The 26027-nt window shown below is 42.2% G+C and overlaps 1 protein-coding gene across 1 annotated transcript; it reads left to right on the plus strand.

Annotated features, from left to right (window-relative positions):
- Positions 1 to 25544, plus strand: LOC109905077 (carnosine synthase 1-like). Its single transcript, XM_020502233.2, has 9 exons — positions 1 to 112; positions 9198 to 9372; positions 9840 to 9929; positions 14463 to 14908; positions 14986 to 15196; positions 15396 to 15481; positions 17156 to 17387; positions 17655 to 17932; positions 18388 to 25544. Exons 1-9 carry the CDS (start codon positions 110 to 112, stop codon positions 19939 to 19941), a joined length of 3075 nt encoding a protein of 1024 aa, XP_020357822.2. The 5' UTR covers positions 1 to 109; the 3' UTR covers positions 19942 to 25544.
- Positions 25545 to 26027: the final 483 nt, after the last annotated feature.

A 26027-nucleotide genomic window follows, 5' to 3' on the forward strand; every position in this document is an offset into this window, starting at 1 on the left:
CCTCCTCTGACCCTTTCCAGCTTACTCCCTCCCTCTCTCTTTCCTTACCCCTCTCAACTTCTTCCTCTTTCTGTCATTTCCAGGTTTCCACTGGGTCACTGCAGACACTATGGTGAGATGAATGAGAGAGACAGTTTGGTTGACTGAACATTGATGTGAGTTTATATCTGCAGGTGTTGAATGTTTCTATTTTAATCAAGTGTTCCTTAGCTTTTCTGAAAAGCTTTTCTTGTAAATGTGTGAATGAGACAATGTTTTTCAGTGTTGTATGATGCTATTTGAATCGTTGTCAGATGAGAAGTCTTCAAACGTTTTGCTTGTTCTTGATCTGCATTTATAACATTTCATAAATTGACTGAATAGTGTTTTGCAGTGTTTGGCGTGCAAATGCTATTGAGTGCAACATGTTTGTGTTGAAATAAAATGCCGTACATTGTATTGACAGAATAATTTGAATATGTTTTTTGTGTGGGTGTGACAATGTCTGTCACAGAATCAGTGATAGAGCGAGGAATGGAAGAGGGAGAAAGGCTGAGGGTGGCAGAGACCAAAGGAAGAGGTGTAAAGAAGAGATATTGCTGTGTAGCGGAATAAGGAGAGATTGGAGGGAAAGCAGCTGCAATATTACTCTCGGAACCGTTACAGTTCTTTGTGTTGTCTGTGTGAGAAACAGTGTCTATTAAGGGTCTCTGCGTATCGTGTTAAATGTAGAGTGTCAAGTGTGATTTACAGAGGTTATAGTGCAATGAATGCTAAGCGAGAGGTGGGGCTGTATTTCCTGCAGTGCCAATAAGTATTTATAGCTTCATTTCATATTTTTTACAGTATGTGAAACTGAAAACCTTGGCATTCTTTCGTATGACATGATATTACTGTGATGAAGCAGCAAACTACTGTAGCTGGTGGGGGTGGGAATTAAACAGTAGAGTAAACCCCTTCAGGTGTGTACCGGTAGGTCAGTAGGAAAGAAGTTAGAAATACAAAAGTAGATAAACAGGGTGATAAGTTAGAAATAGAAAGGTAAATAAGCAGGGTATTAAGTTAGAAATAGAAAGTAGATAAACAGGGTGATAAGTTAGAAATAGAAAGGTAAATAAGCAGGGTATTAAGTTAGAAATAGAAAGTAGATAAACAGGGTGATAAGTTAGAAATAGAAAGGTAAATAAGCAGGGTATTAAGTTAGAAATAGAAAGTAGATAAACAGGGTGATAAGTTAGAAATAGAAAGGTAAATAAGCAGGGTATTAAGTTAGAAATAGAAAGTAGATAAACAGGGTGATAAGTTAGAAATAGAAAGGTAAATAAGCAGGGTATTAAGTTAGAAATAGAAAGTAGATAAACAGGGTGATTAGTTAGAAATAGAAAGGTAAATAAGCAGGGTATTAAGTTAGAAATAGAAAGTAGATAAACAGGGTGATAAGTTAGAAATAGAAAGTAGATAAACAGGGTGATAAGTTAGAAACAGAAAGGTAAATAAGTAGGGTGATAATGGGCAAAAGGAGGGAGAGAGGGGTGAAAGCTGGATCATAGGGGTATACTACAAAGCAGGTAGAGGAGTTAGTGAGGTAACTTTGGTAAACTGAGTTCAACTCGAGATAACCGGTCATACGAAAGTGGCTGACCTTTTATCCAGGTACATTCCTGTGTCAAATAATTCTTCAGAACTAACCTGCTACGGGGGAGGCTAACTCACGGCTAACTCCATTTACCCTGAATGAAATGATTTAGCTGCGAGTTGAGGACGAATTACATCAGATGACCTCCCTCTTGCAAAGATTGCGTCACCATCCCCTTCATTTGAGGCAGACGACTGCTTAAATATTTTATTAATTTGGTAATGACAGACTGCATTTTAAACTTAATGGACAGTAACACTATTGTACATGCGTCTGAAAATGTATTGGTCCGCGGCCGCCCTGGCATTTTTCTGAAAAATATATATTTCACTGTGACCTGCTGCTGCTTACTATCAAGCAGTGAGGCAGCCTGTTGCGGAGTGAGTGAGCGGTGGGGACGAGAGGGCAAGAGGGGGTGTGTGTTGAGATTGAGCGCTGCAGCTGAGTGAGAGGAGCCAAAGCAGCAGGCGGGCAAGTCGTGTCAAACTTTTACATGTTGTAGGTTGGATTGTCATTATTGAGACAACCTACTGTTTTTCCAACTATTTTTCCATAAAACATATTAACGCGCTAGAACTGATGTTCGTCAAGAAATAACAGCGTCAAAGCACAGGAAAACTACTTTAGGCGCTCCAGCAAATATTAGATACATTCGCTCAGAGGTGGTTTAAACTGCATTATAAACTGGGTGGTTTGAGCCCTGAATGCTGATTGGCGATTCCCACGGGTATGACTAAACATGTATATTTACTGCTCTGCTTAGGTTGATAACCAGTTTATAATAGCAATAAGGCACCTTGAGGGTTTGTGGTATATGGCCAATATATCACGGCTAAGGGCTGTATACAGGCACTCCGCTTTGCGTAGTGTGTAACAACAGCCCTTAGCCGTGGTATATTGGCCATATACCACACCCCCTCGTGCCTTATTGCTTAATTATAAACTGGGTGGTTCAAGCTCTGAATGCTGATTGGCTGAAAGCTGTGTTATATCAGACCATACAAACAAATATTGGCCATATACCACTCCCCCTCAAACCTTATTGCTTAATTCTAATGTTGACTTTGCTTATGGAAAACCATGGAAGGTATGGAACACCCTGGCGTGCTTCTGAAAAGTCCACAATGAAACTGACATTAAATGTGGAGAATGATACATTTGCATCTGTTAGTCATCAAGTAGCCTATTATTTTATACGCTACTGCAGGCTACTGTAGCCTACCATTTGATACAATACATATGTTGAAATGAGGATATCACTGGAGCCATTGCAAATCAATGTGTGCCACTTGTGTAGCCTACCCGGAGATGGCAAACGGATTTAAGAAATAGCTTATAACTTCAGTTTATTGTTGTTGTAGCCTTGCATTATTATGCTATTATTATTGACCATGTTTAGTTAATGAAATTGGAAATGATCAACTGTGAACATGGTCACAGTTCTATCGCAATTGCTGATCAGCTGTAGTCAGAATGCATTAGATTAGGTAACATTCAGTCAGATTAGGCTACAGGTTAAAAAAAACACTGGCTGTTGACAAGCATGGGCCTATTCAGTTCATATTATTAATGTTTGATTCGGTGATTAAAATTACAACCCTCAATATCCTATTCCAGCAGGCTATTAAACAACAGAAAACCATGACAAAATGTAATTACAATCATAAACCCGGATTTTAGTCAGTAAGCCTAGCCTATTGAAATGATAAGCCAATTCATTTATAACGGTTTGCAGTCTTAACATCTGGCATGTAATAACGGAACAATTGACAGAAAATAAATGGTCTAACATTAGTTCGATTTTTTTCCAAATGTTTCTTGAACAGAGATTGAGATCCTCTGTCCAGATTCCATCCCTCAAACTCTCCTGTCAGATTGGTCTATAGTTAAGCACATGCGCATAAGGGATTTACAATCATAGCAGTTAAATCGACATCCATTGACGGATAATTATCTGGCGTGTTTATTAAGAGCAAACTAATTTTCTTTTCTCTTTCGACATATTCAAATTCCTTTATTAGTCATGTTGGCTCGCAATAATTATTATTTTGTTGGAGAACTGAATTTAGCTTCTTATGTCTTTACAAATTACGTCGACATTCCTTAATTCGCTCGATAACATTATGGGAAAAGGGTTTATTGGCTAAATGTGCCAACTCCTCTCTTGCCGTATAAGAGCACAAGGCCAGACCCAGATGCAAACACAGGAGGCAAATGGTTTGAGTCTTTGATATTTATTATATTCCAAAAGGGTAGGCAAAAGAACGGTCGTGGACAGGAAAAAGGTCAAAACCAGTTCAGAGTCCAGGAGGTACAGTGTGGCAGGCAGGCTCGAGGTCAGGACAGACAGAATGGTCAGGCAGGCTCGAGATCAGGGCAGGCAGAATGGTCAGGCAGGCTTGAGGTCAAGGCAGGCAGAATGGTCAGGCAGGCTCGTGGTCAGGGCAGGCAGAATGGTCAGGCAGGCTCGAGGTCAAGGCAGGCAGAATGGTCAGGCAGGCTCGTGGTCAGGGCAGGCAGAATGGTCAGGCAGGCTCGAGGTCAAGGCAGGCAGAATGGTCAGGCAGGCTCGAGGTCAGGGCAGGCAGAATGGTCAGGCAGGCTCGTGGTCAGGGCAGGCAGAATGGTCAGGCAGGCTCGAAGTCAGGGCAGGCAGAATGGTCAGGCAGGCTCGAAGTCAGGGCAGGCAGAATGGTCAGGCAGGCTCGAGGTCAGGGCAGGCAGAATGGTCAGGCAGGCTCGAGGTCAGGGCAGGCAGAATGGTCAGGCAGGCTCGAGGTCAGGGCAGGCAGAATGGTCAGGCAGGTGGGTACAGAATCCATTACAGGCAAGGGTCAAAACCGGGAGGAGTAGCAAAAGAGAATAGAAAAAGCAGGAGCACGGGAAACACACACTGGTTGACTTGAACAGACAAGACAAACTGCACAGAGGGACAGGAAACACAGGGATAAATACACCGGGGAAAATAAGTGACACCTGGAGGAGGTGGAGACAATCACAAGGACAGATGAAACTGATCGGGGCGTGACATGCTGGGAAAAATACACCATGTTGTGCTAGTTTTCAGGACTTGTGGGCCGGTTTTGAATGGTCATTTCCAGAAATGTTAGATAGACAGAACTTCTAAAAGCCAATTTCACACAATAGCCTGCTGGATTTGAAGGATTATGTGTTTTTTATTTCGATTTCAGCACAAATTAAAATGTCACTGACTCGGCCATGGATTGATGATTCACCATTGTCTTTAATGACGAGTTAGGTGTTCGACTAGCCAGTTAAATAAAGGTTAAATATTTGTATTTATTTATTATTTTAAAAACATGCAGGCGCAGTTAAAAGCCTGCTAGAGTTGGCTGTAGGCGGTAGAGCAATATCGACCTTCGTAGTACGGATGAAGCCTGAGCTGGAATGTGAAGCTAACTGAAGCTGGTTAGCTTTAGAAAACCCTGAGTAGATGTACAGTTGAAGTCGGAAGTTTACATACACTTAGGTTGGAGTCACTAAAACTAATTTTTCAACCACTCCACAAATGTCTTGTTAACAAACTATAGTTTTGGCAAGTTGGTTAGGACGTCTACTATGTGCATGACACAAGTAATTTTTCCAACAATTGTTTACAGACAGATTATTTCACTTATAATTCATTGTATCACAATTCCAGAGGGTCAGAAGTGTACATACACTATGTTGACTGTGCCTTTAAACAGCTTGGAAAATTCCAGAAAATTATGTAATGGCTTTAGAAGCTTCTGATAGACTGATTGACATCATTTGAGTCAATTGGAGGTGTACCTGTTGATGTATTTCCAGGCCTACATTCAAACTCAGTGTCTCTTTGCTTGACATCATGGGAAAATCAAAAGAAATCAGCCAAGACCTCGGAAAAAAAATGTGGACCTCCACAAGTCTGGTTCATCCTTGGAAGGTACCACGTTCATCTGTACAAACAATAGTACGCAAGTATAAACACGATGGGACCACACAGCCGTCATAGCGCTCAGGAAGGAGACAAGTTCTGTTTCCTAGAGATGAAGGTACTTTGGTGCGAAAAGTGCAAATCAATCCCAGAATAACAGCAAAGGACATTGTGAAGATGCTGGAGGAAATAGGTACAAAAGTATCTAAATCCACAGTAGAACGAGTCCTATATAGACATAACCTGAAAAGCCGCTCAGCAAGGAAGAAGCCTCTGCTCCAAAACCGCCATAAAAAAAGCCAGACTACGGTTTGCAACGGCACATGGGGACAAAGACCGTACTTTTTGGAGAAATGTCCTCTGGTCTGATGAAACAAAAACGGAATTGTTTGGCCATAATGACCATCGTTCTGTTTGGAGGGAAAAGGGGGAGGCTTGCAAGCCGAAGAACACCATCCTAACCGTGAAGCACGGGGGTGGCAGCATCATGTTGTGGGGGTGCTTTGCTGCAGGGGGGACTGGTGCACTTCACAAAATAGATGGCTACATGAGGAAGGAAAATGATATGGATATATTGAAGCAACATCTCAAGACATCAGTCAGGAAGTTAAAGCTTGGTCGCAAACGGGTGTTCCAAATGGACAATGACCTCAAGCATACTTCCAAAGTTGTGGCAATATGGCTTAAGGACAACAAAGTCAAGGTATTGGCTTGACCTCAATCCTATAGAGAATTTGTGGGCGGAACTGAAAAAGTGGGTGCGAGCAAGGAGGCCTACAAACCTGACTCAGTTACACCAGCTCTGTCAGGAGGGATGGGCCAAAATTCACCCAACTTATTGTGGGAAGCTTGTGGAAGGCTACCCGAAACATTTGACCCAAGTTAAACAATTTAAAGGCAATGCTACCAAATACTAATTAAGTGTGTGTAAACTTCTGACCCACTGGGAATGTGATGAAAGAAATAAAAGCTGAAATAAATCATTCTCTCTCCTATTATTCTGACATTTCACATTCTTAAAATAAAGTGGTGATCCTAACTGACCTAAGACAGGGCATTTTTACTAGGATTAAATGTCAGGAATTGTGAAAAACTGAGTTTAAATGTATTTGGCTAAGGTGTATGTAAACTTCTGACTTCAACTGTAGATTGATGGACAAAGAGAGAGGTTTGAAGGAGAACAAGCTGACCGTGTGTTTTGTTCTTTCGCATGATTGCATACCGAACAATGCTCTTTCTGTGTATGTGATTCATTTGCATAAATAATTCATGCATGTTTCTGATTTTAGCGCCCACATAACAATGATCTAGCCAGCTAACTGATAAATATTCTGAAATAACATTTTGTGTTCTAAAAAAGTATAAACTTCAAACAGTATAGCTGTAAATAACTGATGAGATTATAATATAAAACCTATTAAAAATACAAATAAATCTTAGCATTTAATTAAAAACGTTTTTTTTCTGGGGCCCAAACCAATCCATACTTTATTGGAATATATTCCATTGTTTAGAAAGCCATAGGACCAAATCCGTGTGTGTGTGTATGCTAATGAAAGAATGTATTCACTACATGGGTGTGATGCGGTATTATATGTACACACACAGATATCAGCTGTCAGCTATCAGCGGCATGTTTTTAACAGTATCAGTGTGACTCTGACGTTCACATTCCCCTCTCAGACAGTGTTTGGTAACACTTGAGGGAAAAATCGTGTTCACAATGTACATCATGGAATGGTTTATTGACTATTAATTATTTATAGTTGGAAAGGGAAACTGGTTGGAAATCAATTGGGGGGGGGAAAGTGTTCATGCTTTACATGAAGGGAAAACAGTTCATGAAGGGTTTGTAAAGGGGTTTTAAGTAGTTTATAGTAGTGGTGGGGGAAAAAAATGTATGCAGTTAACTATCACAATATACATTTTGGATGATTCTACACTGAACAAAAATATAAATGCAGCATGTAAAGTGTTGGTGCCATGTTTCATGAGCTGAAATAAAAGATCCTAGAAATGTTCCTTACGCACAAAAAGCTTATTTCTCTCAAATGTTGTGCACAAATTTGATTACATCCCTGTTAGTAAGCATTTCTCATTTGCCAAGATAATCCATCCACCTGACAGGTGTGGCATATCAAGAAGCTGATTAAACAGCATGATCATTACACAGGTGCACCTTGTGCCGGGGACAATAAAAGGCCACTCTAAAATGTGCAGTTTTGTCACACAACATAATGCCACAGATGTCTGGAGTTTTGAGGGAGTGTGCAGTTGACTTGCTGACTGCAGGAATGTCCACCAGAGCTGTTTCCAGATCATTTAATGTTCATTTATCTATCAACATCGTTTTAGAGAATTTGGCAGTACGTCCAACCATCGTCACAACCTCAGACCACTTGTAACCACACAAGCCCAGTACCTCCACATCCGGCTTCTTCAACTGCGGGATCATCTGAGACCATCCCCCGGACAGCTGATGAAACTGTGGGTTTGCACAACTGAAGAATTTCATCACAAACTGTCAGAAACCATCTCAGGGAAGCTTATCTGCGTGCTCGTCGTCCTCACCAGGGTCTTAACCTGACTGCAGTTTGTCGTTATAATCGACTTCATTGTGGATTATGCTTACTTTCGATGGCCACTGGAACGCTGGAGAAGTGTGCTCTTCACGGATGAATCACAGTTTCAACTGCACTGGGCAGACAGCGTGTGTGGAGTCATTAGGGAGACCAGTTTTCTGATGGCAACGTTGTGAACAGAGTGCCCTATGGTGGCGTTGGCGCTACGGACAACGAATACAGTTGTATTTTATTGAGGCCCATTGTCGAGCCATTCATCCACCGCCATCACCTCATATTTCAGCATGATAATGCACTGCCCCATTTCGCAAAGCATCTGTACACAATTCCTGGAAACTGAAAACGGCTCAGTTCTTCCATGGCCTGCATACTCACCAGACATATCACCCATTGAGCATGTTTTAGGTGCTCTGGATCGATGTGAAGAGGAGTGGGACAACATTCCACAGGCCACAATCAACAGCCTGATCAAGTCTATGCGAAGGACATGTGTCATGCTGCTTGAGGCAAAGGGTGGTCACACCAGATGGTTCTGTTTTTTTTTATCCATGCCCGTACCTTTTTTTTTAAGGTATCTGCATATCTGTATTCCCAGTCATGTGACATCCATAGATTAGGGCCTAATTTATTTATTTCAATTGACTGATTTTCTTATATGAACTGTAAGTAAAATCTTTGAAATTGTTGCATGTTGCGTTTATATTTTTGTTCAGTGTATATTGGCCATATACCACAAACCCCTGAGATGCTTTGTTGCTATTATAAACTGTTTACCAAAGTAATTAGGGCAGTAAAAATACATGCTTTGTCATACCTGTGGTATACTGTCTGATATACCACAGCTGTCAACCAATCAGCATTCAGGGCTCGAACCACCCAGTTTATAATTGGAGATAGTTAATAAATGTATAGATTATAACACAATCCCTTTGATGACAGGTCTCCTCTCAATTTTAGATTATTTTCTCATTAATCCTATTATTTTACTCTCTCGCTCACACAAACACACACACACACACACACACACACGCACACACACACACACACACACACACGTTGTCCATCTCACACCTGTCCCCCACAGCTCTCTCTCAGCTCTCTCCCCAGCACTGTTGTCCCCAGCCTTCCCTCCTCTCCAAGGGGCTGTGCTACTGGAGGACCGAGGGCACAGTCCTCCAGACAGGAGGTGGCGCTGTTCCAGACCCTGCAGGAGGCTCTGAGGGAGATCGACCTGCCTGAAACACAGGACCTGCCACAGGGTGAGACCTGAGCTACGATCACCTGGCTGAAACGGTCATGATGTGTCAGAAGTGTACCAGGCTAGAAAGACACCTCCATGTTTATTACAATCTCTATGATATTGGGGTCATGCTCTATCACCTTTCATTTCTACCTGTGAGTCTCTGAACCGTTGAATCAGAACTAAGCCTACAGGCCAGGTGAACCTATCACTGGATATTAACCTGCACAGAGTCACCCAGACCATGTGAGTTTAGCACTATATGTCACTGGGTTAGCAGGTGAACAGGTGTGTCAAAGTGTGTCTGCAGACCGGAAATGGCCAGAGGTTTGTGTGCATGTAGGAAATGAGCTTAGATGACCTACCATATTGCTGACCCCTGTATAGTTGTTTTTGGATCCAACTACTTTCTATTTCATGAAAGGCTGAAGTACCGATGTATGGGGATTTTGACCATAATGGCAGTTCTACTGTGTTCTCTTCCAGGTATGAGTCACTCTGAGATGTGCATCTGTGTTTTGGGATCCCCACTCCCCTACCTCTCTCTGCTGTTAGAGGCAGGCCAACGGAGCCCAGGTATGGTAGCAGAACACACCCAGACAGGAAACACAGCAGATATGTACAAGCAGCTCATGAAAATCCTGGAAAATACATAGATTTTTACAATTGTGTTTTCCATGCCTGGAAAAGTTTTGGAAATGTTCAAATCTCAAAAGGTTTGGAAAAGTAATGGAAAATAATTTAATCATTTACTTTAATGTAATTTAGGAACAGTTCTTTTTTAATAGTTGATCAATCACATAATAATCACCAATCAGCCTGGAACGGAATATGACACTTTAGCACAAGACTATTCAATTGGCGGCCCAGCTGCTAGATCCGGCCCGTGGTATTAATTTAGATTGGCCCTTTGATCAATTCTGAACATTAATATTTTTAAAAACGCAAAAATACGACATTCAGTACCAAAATGACATGCACTATGGTGGTTGTATCCTGTGTAGTGTAGTTATTTAGCGTTTTTAGCGGTTTCTAGCATCTGTGTGGCATGTTGATTATTTTTATTCATATAAACTTGACTCCAGCACTTGAACAGTTTAATTAAGCGACAAAATATTATGCTCACAATTAACTTTTTTAAAGGTATTTTTTTACATCTGGCCCGATAAGAATATAGCTTAGTAGCCTTGCTTTAGTGCATACTTGTAAGTCGGGAAGCAAGTTCAAGGAGTGAGTGTTTTAATAAATAAACATAACACAACATAATACAAAATAAGAAACACAAACAATGCACATACATAACACAGGAACAGAAACAATAACGCCTGGGGAAGGAACCAAAGGGAGTGACATACAGTGCCTTGCGAAAGTATTCGGCCCCCTTGAACTTTGCGACCTTTTGCCACATTTCAGGCTTCAAACAAAAAGATATAAAACTGTATTTTTTTTGTGAAGAATCAACAACAAGTGGGACACAATCATGAAGTGGACCGACATTTATTGGATATTTCAAACTTTTTTAACAAATCAAAAACTGACAAATTGGGCGTGCAAAATTATTCAGCCCCTTTACTTTCAGTGCAGCAAACTCTCTCCAGAAGTTCAGTGAGGATCTCTGAATGATCCAATGTTGACCTAAATGACTAATGATGATAAATACAATCCACCTGTGTGTAATCAAGTCTCCGTATAAATGCACCTGCACTGTGATAGTCTCAGAGGTCCGTTAAAAGCGCAGAGAGCATCATGAAGAACAAGGAACACACCAGGCAGGTCCGAGATACTGTTGTGAAGAAGTTTAAAGCCGGATTTGGATACAAAAAGATTTCCCAAGCTTTAAACATCCCAAGGAGCACTGTGCAAGCGATAATATTGAAATGGAAGGAGTATCAGACCACTGCAAATCTACCAAGACCTGGCCGTCCCTCTAAACTTTCAGCTCATACAAGGAGAAGACTGATCAGAGACTGATCAGAGATGCAGCCAAGCCAATCACTCTGGATGAACTGCAGAGATCTACAGCTGAGGTGGGAGACTCTGTCCATAGGACAACAATCAGTCGTATATTGCACAAATCTGGCATAATGGTCTGAGGCTGTTTTCATGGTTCAGACTCCTTAGTTCCAAGTGAAGTGAAATCTTAACGCTACAGCATACAATGACATTCTAGACGATTCTGTGCTTCCAACTTCATGGCAACGGCTTGGGGAAGGCCCTTTCCTGTTTCAGAATGACAATGCCCCTGGGCACAAGTGAGAACATACAGAAATGATTTGTGTGATCGTGTGGAAGAACTTGATTGGCCTGCACAGAGCCCTGACCTTAACCTTATCAAACAACATTGAGATGAATGGGAACACTGACTGCAAGCCAGACCTAATCGCCCAACATCAGTGCCCGACCTCACTAATGCTCTTGTGGCTGAATGGAAGCAAGTCCCTGCAGCAATGTTCCTTCCCAGAAGAGTGTAGACTGTTATGGCAGCAAAGGGGGGACCAACTCCATTTTAATTCCCATGATTTTGGAATGAGATGTTCGACAAGCAGGTGTCCATATACTTTTGGTCAGGTAGTGTATATATTGGAACGAAAATCCTTTAATGGGATTCATTAGTGTCATTATCAAGTAACATAATCGCCTTCTAGAGAAAAACTCTGAGTCTAACAGTAATAGATCTAATTTTAGCCTGATGGCCAACAGGTTGAGGGGAAAGCTACTAGTGCAGTTTGACATCTCATTAGAATGCCACTCCCCTCCTTGACTCTTTTTATACATAAATAGCAGACATGGGCAGAAAATAGTTGCATTTTGTACTTTACAATATGTTTATTTGTAGTTGAATATAGTTATGGAGTTTCAACTAAAAGGCAATTATTTTCTGTGATATTCAAATACAGGTCTCAGAAAAACAAATAATAGTTGAAGCTATTTGAATATATGCAAGTTATTTGAGAACAATATATAAATATATTTGATGGCTGCCAAATATTTGACTAGGAACCAAAAACTACAATAGCAAGGTTCCACAACTGGCACCAGTGATATTATTTGGCCCCCCAAAGTTTTTTGAGCATAAAAATCAAATACACTTTTGTTGGACATACCTTTTTTTTAAACTCCAGCAAATCAGCTCCAACTGATTTTAAGGGGGACATGGTATCACCTCAACATTAGAGTAGACAACTTTTGCAGCTTCAAAATGACCAACAAATATATTTTCATAATGAGTGACATAAGGTTATACAGTAACACTTAACATCAAGTTTTTATACATGTGTAGTAAGTTAGTGATTATTACAATAGCAACATTGCTGTTACATAGGACTTTGGAAATTGCTTTATTGTTGCATAATAATGGGATTATTACATAAGTGGAATACGGAGCAGTCACTATTCCTCTTGTGTACAGTAGTTGCTAAAACGTTCAGCTCATTGCTATGGAATTCAAATGCAATTACCAAAGTATTATGTAGCATGTTAAAATGTTGCTTCAAAACTAATTACAGTTTTATAACACAGGCACAGTAACAGTTTGATTTGAAGTGTTACTGAGAATGCTAGCAGTAACAAAATATGGCTATTACGTGTCGAAAGGAAACAATATATCCAAAAACGGCTGTTAGGTAGGTAGGTTGGAAATCATGTTAGTTTGTATACTAAATAAACTATTCCTTTAAAGATGTGTTTGAAACAAGATCACTTCCCCTCAGATGGCCAAAGAGTATCAAAGTTGTTTTTGCTAAGCATCCAACTTGCTGTTTGCAATTTTTGCAAATGGCTTTGAATTTCTCTGCAGTATTTTCAGTGTCATTAATTCATCAAATAAATAGCAGCTTTGAACTGTTTCAAATCAAATTTTATTGGTCACATACACATGGTTAGCAGATGTTAATTTGAGTGTAGCAAAATCCTTGTGCTTCTAGTTCCGACAATGCAGTAATATCTAACAAGCAATATAACAAATTCACAACAACTACCTTATACACACAAGTGTAAAGGAATGAATAAGAATATGTACATATAAATACATGGATGAGCGATGGCCGTGCGGCATAGGCAAGATATAGAGGTATAGAGCAGTATATATATATATATGAGATGAGTGATGTTAAATATTATTAAAGTGGCGTTATTTAAAGTGACTAATGATAGGCATAGGCAAGATGCAGTAGATGGTCTCATCATTGATCCAGCTGTACCTCGCCTTCTGGATGATAGCGGGGTGAACAGGCAGTGGCTCGGGTGGTTGTTGTCCTTGATGATCTTTTTGGCCTTCCTGTGACATCTGGTGCTGTAGGTGCTGTAGTGGCATGTTGAAAGAGTCATACAGAAGTTGAGCATCACAACATATTTTTACATATCTGTACAAAATATAATTTGTTTGACTTGATAATGTACACCTGGTGCAATGGTCATTCAGGAGAATGGACATTCACAGAATGTTCAGATAGAAATGTATTGTGTCGCTCAAATGACTGTCAGATTGGAATAGTATAGGAGATTGTGTTTGCTATTCATTCTGTTTCTTTCTTCCAACATACCGTTCCAGATACAACCCTGCCATTAGTTGAAGGCAGTTTCTGAAAAGTAGTCACTTCCACAGATCTGTATATACAGTGGGGAGAACAAGTATTTGATACATACAAGTGTCCAAAGTAACTGTTTGTTCCCTGCAAAATATTTAAAACTATAATTATCCCAGGTATGATAAATAGTCATTCTCCCACCTACTTTGTCCCTCTGTTAGGACCAATAACAGATTAAAACACTTTACTTCAATGTTGAAGTGGGAACAAGTGGTAAAAAAATAGTTCTGTTTACATGATCGTCTTTATGACTTTTGACCGTTCTCTATGGAAATATGTCAATGATATTTCCAATCTCCAGTTTTCTAGGTACATTGTCCCTATGCCAAACACAGGATGTCTAGCACCCCTCTATAATCCTTCTCTCCTTCCCTCCCTCCCCCTCTTCTCCCTCTCTCTTACACCCTTCCAATTTCTCTCTACCTCACTTCCCCCATCACCCGCTCCTTCTGTTCCTCCCTTCTTCTCTCTCTCTCGTTTACCCCTTTCAAATCCCCCCTCCTCTTTCTCTCTCTCTCTTTAGGAGATGCTCTCCTGTGTCTCTGTCCATCCTGGCTCTCTCGCTCCTCCTCCCTCCTGGTCCACAAGGCTGTCACCTTTGACCTGGGAGGGCGCACTTTCCTATCCAACTTCAACCCGCCTCGCAGGGTCACCTACTTCCTGTCATCTGACCCGTGGGCTAAGGAGGAAATGACCCGAGAGACAGACTGCCCAAGCGGAGGTTCTGGAGCACTGGGTCAGTTCTGGGGGAATGTTCTGACCACCAGGGTTCTGCTGCAGAAGGCCAAGATCCACTGCCCCCCAACCCTGGCCCTTCTGTTACCACCGGGGCAGATGAGGCTGGAGGAGGGCAGGACAGGAGGGGTGGAGGTGGTGCACCTGGAAATGGGAGCGGAGGAAGGGATGAACTCTGTCAGAAACAAGGTGGACACTTTCCTGGAGTCTGACAATATGAGGGGATCAGAGAGGGTATGTCCTGTTTGTTAAAGAATTCAGTCAGCCTTTATGTAAAAGTACACAAAGCTTTCCTTTCTCTCTGTGCCTAGGTGGTGCTCAGGTGCAGTGGTGGGAGGTTCGTGGGCGAGGCAACCTCACCCCCTGTCTACCTGTCGAGGAACAGCAGGGATGAGGTCTGGGCCAAGGTGAGTTATCTCCTGCCCCAACTCCTCCCTGGAGAGGCAGTGCTGCTCGAGGCCTACTGCTCCCCACTGAAGCCTGGGCCACGGGTAGAGGACCGCACCTGGGAACAGTACACCGGTGAGGGCTTTAATCAGGATGGATGAGTGTAGTTTGATGTTTGAGGACCTTGTTTTCATGCGTATTTGTATGTGGTCTTCATATGACATTGAACTTGTAAAGACTCTCTAACTACTTTCAATGTAATGTACTACAACCATGACTAAAGATGGTCCTCTCCATCTCTGTTGTAATGAGGTAGTTGTTGTGTGTCTGTCAGACTGCAGGCCTCAGGTTCCAGACCTGTCCTTCAGACTGTGTGCCATAGTAACTCGCTCACCTCTGGACCTGCCTCTCCTCTACAAGGTGAGAGTAAGAGAGAGAGAGAACGAGAGAGAATGAGGTAGGAGAGAAAAATGAAATGATGACTATGTGCATCATGAAAACGTTGTTGTATGACTAGCAGCAGCTTTTTGACCCTTGTCTTCGCATTGTGTTTACCATGTATTTGCATTGACCCTCAATACTGTAAAAGTATAGCTGAGTGTACAAAACAATAAGAACACCTGCTTTTTTCATGACACAGACTGACCAGGTGAAGCCAGGTGAAAGCTATGATCCCTTGTTGATGTCACTTGTTAAGTCCACTTCAGTCCGTGTAGATGAAGGGAAGGAAACAGGTTAAAAAATGATTTTTAAGCCTTGAGGCAATTGAGACATGGATTGTGTATGTGTGCCATTCAGAGGGTGAATGGTCAAGACAAAAGATTGACGTGCCTTGCAACGGGGTATGGTAGTAGGTGCCAGGCGCACCAGTTTGTCTCAAGAACTGTGGCGCTGCTAGGTTTTTCATGCTCAACAGTTTCAAGAATGGCCCAGCACCCAATGGACATCCAGCTAACTTGACACAACTGTGGGAAGCATTGGAGTCAACATGGGCCAGCATCCCTGTGGAACACTTTCGACACCTTGTTGAGTCCATGCCCGATGAATTGAGGCTGTTCTGAAGGCAGAAGGGGGTGCAACTCAATATTAAGTGTTCCTAATATTTTATACACTCAGTGTATTTGTATATAGCTCTGTAAAATGTTGATGTTGTCTCCTCTTCAACGTTATGGCAAAATGTAGATTTAAATAGACATACCCAAAAGTAATACTTTTTAATGACATGGTCATTAACAATAACGAGTAATGGTGCATAGTATTCTGGTCCTTTTTTTTATCAATAGCTGAGGTGTACTGTACATAGTACAAATAATATGAAAATATATTATTTATATACTTTTTTCCTATTAGGGCTTGAAATGACTGAAATGCTTTCTAAATATAGTAACAACCACATTATAAATGACTTACTATAAGATTTCACATTTCTTATAACTGTAAAATAAATCATATGATCATATTTAGTGACAGTACAAATTTGGCCCCATTTCATATAATTGACGACAGAGAATTTTCTGCCAATCGTCCTCTGAGCGACTTACAGACACCATTCTACAAAATGATTTAGTATTTTTTCATGGTGAGAGTGCTATATCTGGCTGAGAATTTCACAGTGAGATGAAACTACAGCAATTGTATTCGCTAGACTGTCCCCTTTAATATGCCGTCTTCCAGGCTGGGCTCTATCGCTCAGAGGCAAATGAAATCTATTCTTTGTCTGGATAGGCCAGAAAATGTGACACGTCACTCCCTATGCAAATGTATGAAACCTGACACTTTAAGTCAGCTCGTCACGTCAAGCCAACCTGATACTTCAAGTGTGAGTGGTAGCGGAAAGCACTATAAGGAATTGGACCCTCCGACGTTCACAGAGTGTTCTGTACACCAAAATATCAGTCAGAACCGGTCCAGAACCGCTCAAAGTCCCCTAAATAGGGGACTTAACATCTAAGAGGTTGTCTTTACCTCGAGAATGGGAGACACATTCATGTAATAGGCCAAATACTTGAACTGAACTGTTTGTTTAAAATCAATGGCCTTATCTCTAACTTCTCTTCTATCTTCTTCCTCTCCCTCCCTCTTCCTCTCCCTCAGTTGGTGTGTAGAGTGGGTGTGTCCGACGACCCTCTCTCTCACAGCCACTCCCTCTCTCAGTCTTTGGAGACCACCCTATTAGAGTGCGGTTTCACTGACCCTACCATGGCGAAATCTCTCTGCCGTCTAGCACTGGACACCGCCCTGTCCTGCCTCTGTGTTGTCATGGAAACAGAGTCAAGCATGTCCGCAGAACAACGCGGTGGAGCGGGTGCCCAGACCGACATGATAGGTGTGTTTTGGTTCACTGCCAAAGTTTTCCTCTAAGGCAGCATGAAGCTGTCTGAGTTGATATATGATTTGATAAAGATTACTGAAGATTACTGTTGAAGCCTCTGAAAGCATGGGTATACTTATGACATCATAAGTCTCACGCTCTGTCAACACTATGTCTCACTGAGCTACTATCTGACCCTTCCTCTCCCTTTCCATATCTCCCTCTCTACCACTCCATATCTCTATCTCTCTCTCTACCTCCTTTCTACTCCCTCTCTCCTAGGCGTGGACCTCCTTTTCACCATGGATGGCTCCATCATCAGGCCTGTTATTTTGGGCCTCCATCCCTCCCTCTGTCTCCACTCCTCCTTCCAAGAGCGAGGGATGGGGATGGAGGGATGCGACAGTGGGATAGAGGGGTGGAGTAGGGGCACCCTCCTCCTCACCCCTCTCACCCGCTCCCAGTACTACCTGATGCAGGGGAAAACTGTGCTGGTGGTGGGAGCTGGAGGACACAGTAAGAAGTTCATCTGGAAAACAGCCAAACAGTACAAACTCAAGGTGAATGTCTACATGGAGAATAACTATATAGATGAATGTAGAATAACTACACTCTTAGAAAAAATGGTTCCAAAAGGGTTCTTCAGCTGTCCCCATAAGATAACCTTTTTTTGGTTCCAGGTAGAACCCTTTTGGGTTCCATGTAGAACCCTCTTTAGAAAGGGTTCTACATGGAACCAAAAGGGTTCTTACCTGCAACCAAAAAGTGTTTTTCATAGGGTTCTCCTATGGGGACAGCCGAAGAACCCTTTTAGGTTCTAGATAACACATTATTTTCTAAGAGTGTAGACAGTGAAAGTGAATACATTAGATTGCCCAACATAGACTTTTCAGCTATTTTAGAAGTGCATTTTACTGCACTGCAAAGTCTGATTAAATGGCACATTAATGGTTACTGGCTAGCTAGTTATGCTAATGTGCGAATTGAACTCATTAACTTTCTCCCCTCCAATCAGATCCTGCTGGTGGACAGTGACCCTGCCCACTTCGCCTCCCAGTTGGTCGACCACTTCCTCCCCCTGCCAGACCTCCCTGACCATCGGCGTGACGACCAGCACTGCTCCCGCATCTGTGATTGGCTGTTGTCCTCCAGCCTCCGCCCTGACGGCTGCGTGTGCTTCTGGGACGAATGCGTGGTGCTGACATCGCTGGTCTGTGATAGGCTGGGGCTCAGGGGCCCTCCCCCTGAGGCCATCCGCATTGCGAAGGAGAAGAGCCGCACCCACAGGCACCTCCTGGGCCTACTGAAGTCTACGGGGACTAACCTGATCAGTGTTGAGCAGCCCTCCGGTCAGCCAGATAGCCTGGTTGAGTTTGGAGAGGATGAGAGGAGAGGTAGACAGCAGAATGGCATGGTCAACATGGAAGGAGATAGCCTGAGAGCTATGGCTGATTTCGACAGGGGGGATCTCTTCAATGAGGCAATGGGCAAACACGACACTACCGCCCCTACCTCTTCCTCCCCCTCACTCTCCTCTTCCTCCTCACATTCCTTTGGCACTTTCCGTCCCTCCACTCCTCTCCTCTCTCCCTCCCCTTCCTCCTATGCTGTTCCCTGTATCCACGTGGAGAGCACCCTGGATCTGGAGAAGGCAGCCAGTGGGGGGGAGGGGGGGCCTGGTGGGGCCAGTGTGGGGGTGGTGAGGTTCCCAGCGGTGATGAAGCTGGAGTACGGCGCGGGGGCGGTGGGCGTGAGGAAGGTATGCTCTCTGGAGGAAAGTCTGGCACACTTTGAGAGGATCGGCGGGGACCTCCGCGAGGAGACAGACTACCCTGGCATCGGCCTGGGCTGGGGCAACGCCATGATCCTCATGGAGTACGTGGGAGGCACCGAGCACGACGTGGACGTGGTCCTGTTCGAGGGGAGACTGGAGGGCGCCTTTGTGTCCGACAACGGCCCCACGCGCACCCCGGCCTTCACCGAGACGGCCGCCCAGATGCCCTCAGGGCTGGCGCAGGACAAGCGTGCTCAGCTGATCCGCGCAGCACACCACGCATGCCTGGGCTGTGGCCTGCGAGACGGCGTGTTCAACGTGGAGCTGAAGATGACAGAAGTGGGCCCGAGGCTCATAGAGATCAACGCCCGCATGGGCGGCTTCTACCTGTGCGACTGGATCCGCCAGCTGTATGGCGTGGACCTCCTGATGGCGGCCTTCATGGTGTCCTGTGGGGTGCGTCCCTGCCTGCCCTCGGCCACAGCCCTCCCAGCCAGAGGCCACTTTGCTGGGGTGATGGTGGTGGTGTCACGGCACCTCCATGCTCTGAGGACCACAGCCAGCCCTGAGCGCCTGAGAGGGCTCCACCAGGAGGGGGCGTTGTGGCTGAACGAGCTGGCGGAGGAGGATGAACTGATCTCTGGTGAGTACGAGGAGCCCTTCTGTAATGTCGGGGTGAGAGATGCCCACAATGCCACCAACGCTCGCCAGCGCCTCCTCGCCCTCTGCCAAGGGCTGGGCCTGCACTGTCCTCCACGCTACGACCTGGGCTACTTCCTGTCCCATTTCAACTAGACAGGAACTCAGGGGGGAGAAGCAGGGTTTGTTCAGGAGGGTGCCACATTTACATTTGAATCACAGATCAAAATAATACAAAGAGCTGAAACGATTCCTTACTCTGCAGAATTATATATATTATATTCCTGCCTGAATGTTTGTTCATTACATTGGACCCTTCTGAATATAACCCATGTTTAGCAAGGTTGTGCTGTGTGCAGGGGTTAGTTTAGTTAGCTTAAAAGGTACATCACAGGATGAACAAACACTTCTCATATCAAAACATAATATGTTATCTCAAAATTGCAAATTCAGGGACTAATCATTCAGGTAGCAGAACCTTTCCATTTTTAGCACTTATATTTTGGGGACCATCTCAGGAATAAAATACAAGTTTCAAAAAGATATCTTCATCAGTGATTGGGTAGAATAGGATATGGGTGTCTATCTATCTTGAATTTAACATTCAAATATGGAAAAACTTATGGAAAAGCTTCTACTTTTCAGTTTATTGACAAGTCATAAAATAGAGGCCCTTTGTCCAATTATTGAATTGGAATTTCAGTTTACTTCCTGAATTGACAGCCTTCATTTCAAATCGACCCCAACCCTGTTATCTACTAGGTTGTGGCATCAGCAGTCTACCTTACTACATCATAACGTAGTAGGCTGCACACTGTGAACACATAGCAGTTGTTAATAACCTGCACACTGTGAACACATAACAGTTGTTAATAACCTGCACACTGTGAACACATAGCAGTTGATTAATAACCTGTACACTGTGAACACGTAGCAGTTGATTAATAACCTGTACACTGTGAACACATAGCAGTTGATTAATAGCTTGCACACTGTGAACACGTAGCAGTTGATTAATAACCTGTACACTGTGAACACATAACAGTTGATTAATAACCTATACACTGTGAACACATAACAGTTGATTAATAACCTGTACACTGTGAACACATAACAGTTGATTAATAACATATACACTGTGAACACATAACAGTTGATTAATAACCTGTACACTGTGAACACATAACAGTTGATTAATAACCTGCAAACTGTGAACACAGCACTTGATTAATAACCTGCACACTGTGGACACATAACAGTTGATTAATAACCTGTACACTGTGAACACATAACAGTTGATTAATAACCTGCACACTGTGAACACATAACAGTTGATTAATAACGTATACACTGTGAACACATAGCAGTTGTTAATAACCTGCACACTGTGAACACATAGCAGTTGATTAATAACCTGCAAACTGTGAACACAGCAGTTGATTAATAACCTGCACACTGTGGACACAGCAGTTGATTAATAACCTGCATACTGTGAACACATAGCAGTTGATTAATAACATATACACTGTGAACACATAGCAGTTGTTAATAACCTGCACACTGAACATATAGTAGTTGATTATTAACCTGCAAACTGTGAACACAGCAGTTGATTAATAACCTGTACACTGTGGACACATAGCAGTTGATTAATAACCTGTACACTGTGAACACGTAGCAGTTGATTAATAACTTGCACACTGTGAACACGTAGCAGTTGTTAATAACTTGCACACTGTGAACACATAGCAGTTGATTAATAACTTGCACACTGTGAACACATAGCAGTTGATTAATAACCTGTACACTGTGGACACATAGCAGTTGTTAATAACCTGTACACTGTGAACACATAGCAGTTGTTAATAACCTGCACACTGTGAACACATAACAGTTGATTAATAACATATACACTGTGAACACATAACAGTTGATTAATAACCTGTACACTGTGAACACATAACAGTTGATTAATAACCTGTACACTGTGAACACATAACAGTTGATTAATAACCTGCACACTGTGAACACATAACAGTTGATTAATAACCTGTACACTGTGAACACATAGCAGTTGATTAATAACCTGTACACTGTGGACACATAGCAGTTGTTAATAACCTGTACACTGTGAACACATAGCAGTTGTTAATAACCTGCACACTGTGAACACATAGCAGTTGTTAATAACCTGCACACTGTGAACACGTAGCAGTTGTTAATAACCTGTACACTGTGAACACGTAGCAGTTGTTAATAACCTGCACACTGTGAACACGTAGCAGTTGTTAATAACCTGCACACTGTGAACACATAGCAGTTGTTAATAACCTGCACACTGTGAACACATAGCAGTTGTTAATAACCTGCACACTGTGAACACGTAGCAGTTGTTAATAACCTGCACACTGTGAACACGTAGCAGTTGTTAATAACCTGCACACTGTGAACACGTAGCAGTTGTTAATAACCTGCACACTGTGAACACGTAGCAGTTGTTAATAACCTGCACACTGTGAACACGTAGCAGTTGTTAATAACCTGCACACTGTGAACACGTAGCAGTTGTTAATAACCTGCACACTGTGAACACGTAGCAGTTGTTAATAACCTGCACACTGTGAACACGTAGCAGTTGGTTAATAACCTGCACACTGTGAACACGTAGCAGTTGATTAATAACCTGCACACTGTGAACACGTAGCAGTTGATTAATAACTTGCACACTGTGAACACGTAGCAGTTGATTAATAACTTGCACACTGTGAACACGTAGCAGTTGATTAATAACTTGCACACTGTGAACACGTAGCAGTTGATTAATAACTTGCACACTGTGGAAACAAGGCAGTGCAGGGTTGGAACAGGTGGAGGGGGAGTAATATTACACATGCAGTAGGTCAGAGTATCATTAGCTAAATAGTTATATGAAGGAAGAGCAGAGGAAAATTGCAGATTTTGAGGAAGGGGGTTTGAGGAGAGCAGTGGAATAGCTGAAACAGGTGGACAGGGGTGGCGATTGCGGAACCTTTTAAATCTTGGCCCAGAGATGATGTCTGCGGGGCCAGTGCGTTTGAACTTTTGGGAAAATGTCGAATTTAGGAATGCAAACTCCCATACATGTGAAGTTAGAGGTCATATGAAAGTTCATGTCTTAATTTAAAAGGTTGACGTGAAATGTTGTTCCCCCAAAAATAACTCGCTAACTAAAAGTGTATGGAAATGGGGATTGAATTCCACCACATATTCACACCAATTTTTGCCCATAAAACAAAGTGCGTTATTTTGTAAATGAGAAATAATTTGAGGCAGTTTCACCGTTGCAATCCTCTTGACCCTCTTGACCCTGGCAGTTAATGTCTGTAGTGTGGCATTTGGGGTCTGGTGTCAGACTGACCCAGTAAGCAGGGTGAAACTGAGATGCCATACGTATCCTGGCCACACCACACAACCCCCCCAGACAAGGTTTACAGTGGTCAAAAGGTTGGGGATTTCCCATATCTTCTGTTTCTGACTATTTGTATATGTATTTCTGATGTAACATTTGGGAAAATATAGTAAACATATATTTTTTTACCTTTATTTAACTAAGTAAGTAAAGTAAGAACGACTCTGGGCCAATAGGGCGCCTCACCAATCACGGCCAGATGTGATACAGCCTGGATTCTAACTAGAGATTGTAGTGACACCTCTTGGACTGAGATGCAGTGCCTTAGACAGCTGCACCACTCGGGAGCCAACACTTCTGGCTTTTACTCAAAAAGGAGGTGTGAGAGGAAAGTTCAAGAATAAAACATCCTATCAAGATTACATCATTAAAACCAAAGAATATGTCAATGACGGTTTCAATGATCTGTGCCCTATTAAACAAACACACAATACCCAGGCCAGCGACCTACCTAAAAAAGGGCTCTACTGCAGGTCAGCATGGGGCATATTAGGCTGTGAAAACAAAATGACTAACTGCAGCCTCTATTCAACCACAGCAGTGTGTTGTGGCTCGCCATTTTCTCTAAACATGTTGACAATAATGTTAGCTCAATGCTCACACAAACCTAAATGGCCAGATGATATGTGTTGTTGTTGTTGTACTCATCGTTCAGCACTTAAAACACCCAGTAATTCACCTTATCTTCAGCACCACTCACTAGCTGTGAATCGAATGGTCATCTATGGCTGCTTCAGGTTATGGCAAAAGATGAGCCTGTAGTTCCTCATTGACAGACCGCGAATCCTGATCAGGACTTCAGTAGCTAAGCTGCAGAGGAGAAAGGAGAGAGAGTGTTTGAAAGAAGCTGCTTACTTAGTTAGATCAAAGTTTTTATATTATATTGACAAGATAGTTGAGTGACCTCTCAAACAATGGAAATACATGTCCTCAAGATGGAAGGCAAGATTAGGTGGGACCATTCTAGGCTGTCTAGATGGGATACAATTTGTTAGAATTGACTTTTCGTATCAGGTTAGGAGAACTTACGCAGCAGGTTAGGAGAATTAGGGTAAGCGTACCTACGAAGCCCACTTCTTTCTTTGGATGTTTTTATATTTTTAAATAAAAATACATTTCCTGCTGTTTAATGATGCGACTAATTCATATGGTTGTTATATCCATACATTTTCCGGTTCTAAACCAGTCCAATGTTTTATTATTAAATTATTAACAATGTGTAAGGTCACACTAGTGGCCAATTTCAAAGTTGCAAAAAAAAAACGTTGGTGTTGAAGCAAGTGTTGGAACGGAAATTATTTTCCAATCGTTTCATTCTGAACAGAATCACAATGTTTTTTTGTTTCCTTCCACTGTTCGGACCAGCAAAATAATGTCCTGAACCGATTCGAACCCCCCAAAATACTGGATTATATCGTTCCTTTCTGTTCCTTTTTTAACCTGTGAAATCAACCGTGTTTTACATTTAGCTCATTAAAAATTACTTCGCCAATCAGCGCGGATAGAGCAGGCAAGCTAGTTGTTTACACGCGTGATGTACAGACAACTGTAGTTTACATCGCAAGATGCGACTGAAATGTTGTGGGTGGGGAGAGAGAGAGAGCAAGAGAGGGTTGAGGAGGAGTCTTGAAGCGCTGGGCATCTTGTTATGACATGCATGATCTGATTTAGATCCAAGGAATTGTACCTAGGAGGAGCGGCTTCTATGGAGGAACTTTGAATGTATTTTGAGCTAGCTAGCTAACACGCTTGTGTTTGCAGAGCAGTACCAGAATTAAAAACACGTCTTACCTTTTTGTAGTTTATAAATCCAATGTGAAATGTGATAACTAGCATTGAAAAAGTTGATCCATTCTTATTTAGTTATTTTATGGTTTTCGGTTCTGTTACCTGAACTGGTTTCAACCACAGATACAATGTTTACAGTTACACATTGTTTTACAAATATACAGTATGTGTAACGGATGTGATCCGTTACATATGCATCATAAATAATTTCACCACATGAGAGCAATGGTGAACAAAGCCTTAATATTAACATGTGTTTAATCCCAGAAGTAGAATTCTCCCATGAAAGTTTGTAATTTCCTGTAACGAGAATCTGTCCACGAGAGATTAACACAGATTTAAAGGGATTTTTCTGTTGACTATAAACAATAGCTAATGTGGAAATGTTTTTTCCTTATTAACAAAGATTTAAAACAATAAAAATAGAATGAATATCATGTTATGATTCAGCAACTATTTTGATTCAAATATAATCAATTCACATTTCCTGTGTTGTGTAAAATACAATAAACATTCAAATCAACACTCTTCTGTGTTTGTTTTTATTGACAAATTGTTTAAATTAAATGACTTTATCAGGTTATCAGGCTGTAACCAGCTGCTTGACTTGGACTAAAATAGGTGCCGGTGTTTGGCCGAAAATCTCCCCCCTGCCAGAATTCTCAATTTTCGGCACAACACCAGTACTCAGCTCCGGTCCAGTGAGCTCCTGCCCAAGTCAAGCACTGGCAGAAACACGAAAAAAATTGAAATAACTCAAGGGGTGTGATTACTTTCTGAAGCACTGTACATTTGTGAACACCCTGACAGAATTCACAATGGGGGAAATGTTTTTTTCTCACCCATCTACACAGAATACCCCATAATGAGTGAAAACATGTTTTTAGAAATATTTGCACATTTATTGAAAATGAAATACAGAAATATCTCATTGACATAAGTATTCACACACCTAAATCAATACTGTGTAGAAGCACCTTTGGCAGCAATTACAGCCAGTGGTGAT

The sequence above is a fragment of the Oncorhynchus kisutch genome, linkage group LG15, assembly GCF_002021735.2.
Source record: "Oncorhynchus kisutch isolate 150728-3 linkage group LG15, Okis_V2, whole genome shotgun sequence".
Lineage (NCBI taxonomy): Eukaryota > Metazoa > Chordata > Actinopteri > Salmoniformes > Salmonidae > Oncorhynchus > Oncorhynchus kisutch.

Coding starts and splice junctions, on each gene's coding strand:
- LOC109905077 (XM_020502233.2), top strand. Junction 9,373..9,839: donor AACACAGGACCTGCCACAGG/GTGAGACCTGAG, acceptor GTTCTCTTCCAG/GTATGAGTCACTCTGAGATG. Junction 14,909..14,985: donor ATATGAGGGGATCAGAGAGG/GTATGTCCTGTT, acceptor CTCTGTGCCTAG/GTGGTGCTCAGGTGCAGTGG.